The sequence below is a fragment of the Salvelinus sp. IW2-2015 genome, linkage group LG1 (genome assembly GCF_002910315.2).
Source record: "Salvelinus sp. IW2-2015 linkage group LG1, ASM291031v2, whole genome shotgun sequence".
NCBI lineage: Eukaryota > Metazoa > Chordata > Actinopteri > Salmoniformes > Salmonidae > Salvelinus > Salvelinus sp. IW2-2015.
Window position 1 is genome coordinate 57,933,940 of NC_036838.1, and position 6,763 is coordinate 57,940,702.

The 6,763-nt window shown below is 40.0% G+C and overlaps 1 protein-coding gene across 1 annotated transcript in view; it reads right to left on the reverse strand.

Annotated features, from left to right (window-relative positions):
* Positions 1 to 3,559: 3,559 nt before the first annotated feature.
* The window catches only part of LOC111973187 (cytidine deaminase), a 10,752-nt gene continuing 7,548 nt past the window's right edge, over positions 3,560 to 6,763 (reverse strand). Inside the window, exons 2-4 of the mRNA XM_024000502.2 lie at positions 4,960 to 5,071; positions 4,677 to 4,734; positions 3,560 to 4,024 (exon numbers count right to left, since the gene is read on the reverse strand). Of these exons, the coding sequence (XP_023856270.1) occupies positions 3,884 to 4,024; positions 4,677 to 4,734; positions 4,960 to 5,071 (311 nt within the window). The 3' untranslated portion in view covers positions 3,560 to 3,883. The remainder of the gene's footprint in view (positions 4,025 to 4,676; positions 4,735 to 4,959; positions 5,072 to 6,763) is intronic.

Consider the following 6,763-nt stretch of genomic DNA (forward strand, 5'->3'; position numbering starts at 1 on the left):
TAGAGGGGTCTGAATACTCGCTAAATATAGCAACAAAGTCGCTAAATTGGCAACACTGTCTGCACGGGACCGATTTCTTCATCCCGCTCCCGCTGGCTTTCTGTCAGACTCCCACCATCTACTGCAAAAACTGGTCCCAAACCCAACCGCAGACCCGCAATGTTATTTTAGGCGTATGTCACGCAGCTCATTTGCCAGCCATGGTCACAGCAATTTTGCGCCCTATAGGCAATATCAATATAAGCGCAAAAAGAAAATTTAAGAATTAGTTTWAATTAAATTACCAGAGATTATCACATGGCCCTTATATTGTATTACTGGGCTATATCAGACCAGAGGCTAGATGTACAGTACCAGTCAAAAGTTTTTTTTAAACTATTTTCTACATAATAKAATAATATTGAAGACATCAAAACTATGAAATAACACATGGAATCATGTAGTAACCAAAAAAGTGTTAAACAAATCAAAATRTATTTTATATTTGAGGTTGTTCAAAGTAGCCACCCTTTGCCTTGATGACAGCTTTGCTCACTCTTGGCATTCTCTCAACCAGCTTCATGGAGGTAGTCACCTGGAATAAATTTCAATTAAGAGGTGTGCCTTGTTGAAAGTTAATTYGTTGAATTTCTTTCCTTCTTAATTAATGCATTTGAGCCAATCAATTGTGTTGTGACAAGGTAGGATTGGTATACAGAAGATAGCCCTATTTGGTAAAAGACCCAAGTTCATATTATGGCAAGAACAGCTCAAATAAGCAAAGAGAAATGACAGTCCATCACTACTTTAAGACATGAAGGTCAGTTAATGTGGAACATTTCAAGAACTTTCAAGTGCAGTCRCAAAAACCATCAAGCGTTATGATGAAAATGGCTCTCATGAGGACCGCCACTGGAAAGGAAGACCCAGAGTTACCTCTGCTGCAGAGGATAAGTTCATTAGAGTTAACTACACCTCAGATTGCATCCCAAATAAATGCTTCACGGAGTTCAAGTAACAGATACATGCCAACATCAACTGTTCAGAGGAGACTGTGTGAATCAGGCCTTCATGGTCGAATTTCTGCAAAGAAACCACTACTAAAGGACACCAATAATAAGAAGAGACTTGCTTGGGCCAAGAAACATGAGCAATGGACATTAGATTTGTAGAAATCTGTCCTTTGGTCTGGAGTCCAAATTGGAGATTTTTGGTTCCAACCGCCGTGTCTTTGTGAGACGCAGAGTAAGTGAACGGATGATCTCTGTGTAGCAGTGTGATGTTGTTCCCCTAGATTATGTACCAAGTTGCACACAAGGACCAGTTCAAATAGGCCAGGTCAAGAGGGGATGTTAATAATAATAATAATAATAATTCAGTGTGTTTAAAAACATTTTAATTACAGCTGCATAGCTAATGTTATTTTTTCATATCTATATTGTAAATACACTTGATTGTAAAAGTTTTGTATATTTTGGTTTGGTCCATTGTGGGGTATCTGTGTTATTATACCCTCCTATTGCTCTCTCTTGMCTGACCTTCAGCTAGTGAGATGCCTGAGAGCTGTGACTGCGCCAAGGCTAACATATTGTGCTTTGTCTCTTCATGCGCAAGGCAAATAAAAATCCAACAAGCAGACCTCCAGTTGTGGCAGTGTCTTCATTAAATTACACAATGCAGAACAAACCACGCTACATCCGCATGTGGTTCCCACCGTGAAGCATGGAGGAGGTGGTGTGATGGTGTGGGGGTGCTTTGCTGGTGACACTATCTGTGATTTATTTAGAATTCAAGGCACACTTTTAACAAACATGGCTACCACAGCATTCTGCAGCAATACGCCATCCCATCTGGTTTGCGCTTAGTGGGACTATCATTTGTTTTTCAACAGGATAATGACCCAAAACATACCTCCAGGCTGTGTAAGGACTATTTGACCAAGGAGATTGATGGAGTGCTGCATCAGATGACCTGGCCTCCACAATCACAATCCACAATCCACAAGACCTCAACCCAATTGAGATGGTTTGGGATGAGTTGGACCGCAGAGTGAGGGAAAAGCAGCCAACAAGTGCTCAGCATATGTGGGAACTCCTTCAAGACTGTTGAAAAAGCATTCCAGGTGAAGCTGGTTGAGAGAATGCCAAGAGTGTGCAAAGCTGTCATCAAGGCGAAGGGTGGCTACTTTGAAGAATCTAAAAYATATTTTGATTTGTTTAACACTTTTTTKGGGTTACTACATGATTTCATATGTTATTTCATAGTTTTGATATCTCAACTATTTTTCTACAATGTAGAAAATAGTGCAAATAAAGAAAAACCCTTGAATGAGTTTGACTGGAACTGTAGTTTGAAGAGAGCAGAGTTGGAGCGACTTGTCCTTTCTCTTGAGCTATTGTTATAGCCCACCTTTTTAGGAGTGGGAATATTTTCAGACGGAGAAATATGGTTGATCAATATTTAGGCCTATTTCTAGACAATGTAGTAAACTATAGCCTAATTATAGGCCTATTTAGGAAGTACATTTCCTTGGAAAGATAACTGCCCGTGCTTCTCCGCCCATGTATAGGCTATAGCCTACTCTATTTAACTGAGAACACACCTGATCTCGCAGGTATGGCTACTGACCTGGAAGCAGCTAGAATGACGACAGGGACACTTGCTACGTTTTGCGTAGGCCTACTAGCCTTTTAGGAGGACGATTTGCAGGCAGAGAGAAATAAATGTGTAATCAATATTTATTGAAAATGAAAAGGCTCAATGCTCGCTAACCTATGTGGGCATTGTGCCTTTTCCTTTTCAATGATGATTGCATTTTTTGATTGTACTTTGACTCACGTTGGTTGATCGCCCTCCACTTCTTTCCATTATCAATATTTATTGACAGACTTTGTAGTAAACTACAGTCTAATCTTATTTAARTTCATTTTMTATTCAAGTTAACTGCCACTTGATTCTCCGCCCATGTAGGCAGCCTACTCTATTTCAATGAGACCACACACACTAGACACACTCAAACTCTCACGCTCAACTAGGAGAGGTAGGCTACTGAATTTGAATACCAAAAAATATGTGTTTTTAATACAATATTTAGGCTAACGCATGCAAAGCAAAAAGTAGACTTTCCAAATAATCTRTGGGACAACAAAAAATATKTTCATCCCAAAGTCGTCTGTCTGATGGCCCGCTCCCGCCCGCAGCATGAAAAATGCTGACCACGCATCAATGCGAGATTAGAATTCTACATCCAGTCACCCTCAAGCTACTATATTTCAATGATATACAGGTAACTGTCAAAATAAAGGAAATACGCGATACATTGCCAAGTATATTGAAAGCAGATGCTTCCACACAGGTGTGTTTTCTGAGTTAATTAAGCAATTAACATTCCAAAGGCACAAAGGGGTGTGTTTGTGTGTGTGTGTTTGTTTCAGGCTCTGTTTAGACAGGCAGCCCAATTCTGATCTTTTTTTCACTAATTGGTATTTTGACCAATCAGATCTTAAAAATATGTGATGTGAAAAGATCTGATGTGATTGGTCAAAAATACCAATTAGTGGCAAAAAAAGTGTAAACGMAGCCATAGTCTCCCGATCTCAACACAATTCAACACTTATTGGAGATTCTGGAGTGGCGTTTTCCACCACCATCAACAAAACACCAAATTATGGACTTTCTCGTGGAAGAATGGTGTCGCAGCCCTCCAATAGATTTCCAGACACATATATTACTTCTAAAATATATATTGATAATTTATAACATAACAGTGGCTTTAAACTACTTCTCTCTCCTGATTTATAAAAGCACCAATGCTTTATGTTTCCTAGTAGGGTTAAATATGAAACAGTGGGAGTTAGAACAGGCTGTGTACAGGTAATAGGTTAACAGGTAGGAGATTAACAGGTTAATACTGGTTGGGGATCTTTAAGACTTTCTTCATGGACAGGTCTTCAGGTCCGAAGGAGACAGGAAGCAGATCGCTTATGTTCTTCTCTACGTACGAGCCGTCTGGCTTGGACAGATACACGTCCCAGCTGGCCCCAAACTGGAGAGGAGGAGGTGGAAGTGGAGGAGGAAGATGAGGAAGAGGTCGAGGAGGAAGGGGAGGAGAAGGAAGAGGAGGGGAGGGGGAGGAAGATGAGAAGAAAGAGGAGGAAGAGGTCGATGAGGAAGGGGAGGAGAAGGAGGGGGAGGGGGAGGAAGATGAGAAGAAAGAGGAGGAAGAGGAGAAGGAAGGGGAGGAGAAGGAAGAGGAGGGGGAGGGGGAGGAAGATGAGAAGAAAGAGGAGGAAGAGGTCGAGGAGGAAGGGGAGGAGAAGGAAGAGGAGGGGGAGGGGGAGGAAGATGAGAAGAAAGAGGAGGAAGAGGTCGATGAGGAAGGGGAGGAGAAGGAAGAGGAGGGGGAGGAGGAAGAGGAGAGACAAGCATAAGCATGTTGTAGTACATGGACACCTTGGATAACATTTCCTGCTCTACAACTACCTTGGTAACCAGGATGTAACATGGACCAATAAGCACTCAAAAGGCATAGTAACTGAAGGAGACACACTACTCCTACAGTAGAGATGCTGTAAATGACACTGACACCATTTCTCTTCTTCGAGGCTTGATTTACATTTACATTTAAGTCATTTAGCAGACGCTCTTATCCAGAGCGACTTACAAATTGCTTGATGCGAGGCTTGAATGATCCTTACCTCTCTCATGAACTGTCTGCAGCCACCGCATGGTGAGATGAATTGGTCGATTAAGTCACTGCAGATATTATCGATACAAGACATTTTACAATACAGTTGATGAAAATAAAACGTATATCCTTGGCACACTGCACTATGCCACTCTGACACAGTTGTTTGACTGTTATCAAGATGTTATAGCATGTTCCTGACACTAGGGGTCAGCATTAGAGTGGTGAAAAATTGAAGAGATTTGGGACGTAAACTAGAACAGTTCCAAGAGCACCTACTACATGAACTTTACCTGGCGATAGCGATGGCCTTGAAGCTCCTGTAACCCTCTGACACTGCTTTACAGATGGTGTTCCTCTCTGCACACACCCCCAGGTTGTAACACGCATTCTCCACATTGCAGCCTAAAGAGATAACAGATCACATTTACTGTCATGTTTTTTTTTTTTTCACCTTTATTTAACCAGGTAGGCTCGTTGAGAACAAGTTCTCATTTACAACTGCGACCTGGCCAAGATAAAGCAAAGCAGTGCGACACAAACAACACAGAGTTACACATGGAATAAACAAACATACAGTCAATAATACAGTAGTAAACGTCTATATACAGTGTGTGCAAATAAGGTAGGATAAGGGAGGTAAGGCAATAAATAGGCCATAGTGGCAAAATAATTACAATATAGCAATTAAATTCTGGAGTGATAGATGTGCAGAAGATGAGTGTGCAAGTAGAGATAATTTCCCATGGTCTAACAGAGCATCACATTATATTGGGGTTAACATCTTTGATTCACCAACAGTCAGGTAGAGCAGGCAGAGCTGAAGAGAAGTCTCGCCTGTCCCCTCTAATGATCTCGATTAATTGATCAATCATTTGATTTTAATTTTTGTTATTGATTTTTGAAATTGTACGGAGTATAACACATGAAATCATCTCTTACTTTATGCAACACATATTTCCATGTCGTCAGCATCGGTGGTGTAAAGTACTTAAGTAGTATTTTAAACTATTTTTTACTTAAGTCGTTTTYTGTGGTATCTGTACTTTACTATTTATATTTTTGACATCTTTTACTTTCACTTCACTACATTCCTAAAGAAAATAATGTACTTTTTATTCCATCCATTTTCCCTGACACACAAAATTACTCGTTACATTTTGAATGCTTAGCAGGACAGGAAAATGGTCCAATTCATACACTTATCAAGAGAACATCCCTGGTCATCACTACTGCCTCTGATCTGACAGACTCACTAAACACAAATGCTTTGTTTGTAAATGATGTCTGAGTGTAGGAGTGTTGGAGTGTTGGAGTGTGCCCCTGGCTATCCTTCAATAAAAATAATAAATATGGCCATCTGGTTTGCTTAGTATAAGGAATTTGAAATGATTTATACTTTGACTTTTAATACTTAAGTATATTTTAGCAATTCCATTTACTCTTGATACTAAAGTATATTTAAAACCAAATTTGATACTAAAGTATATTTAAAACCAAATGCTTTCAGACTTTTAATCAAGTAGAATTTTACTGGGTGACTTTTCATTTTTACTGGAGTCATGTTCTATTAAAGGTATCTTTAATTTTACTGAAGTATGACAATGTAGTAGATTTCCACCGCTGGTCAGCACGCTTCAGTTCGGCTGACGGCTAGCCGAACGAGTGTACTCCCATACTCCCTTAAAAGACCTTCGCTTGAAAAAGGTCAATAGTACTGTTTGTCCTATTTGAGATGCCGTAGCCAGTATACATTTCCTCTAGTCCGAATTAATCTGAAATAACTCTTGAAATCTGTCATTAATTCGGATTTTTAACAGCACATAATAATCGTTACTACTATAATATTAGCATTCCGATTTGGTTCTTCCCCCCTGATCAAGACTTTGATTGGTCCACTCTATATACAAAATTACTCCGTTAACATTTTGAATGCTTAGCAGGAGGAATTGTACATTGCATCACTTATCAAGAGAAACAATGCTCCTGGTCATTTCACTCCAAGTGGCTTAATCAAGCGCAGTCATGATACTGACAGAGCGACTTATAACAGGTCTGCCTACATGCCTGTTGTTTGTAATGATTGCTGAGTGTAGA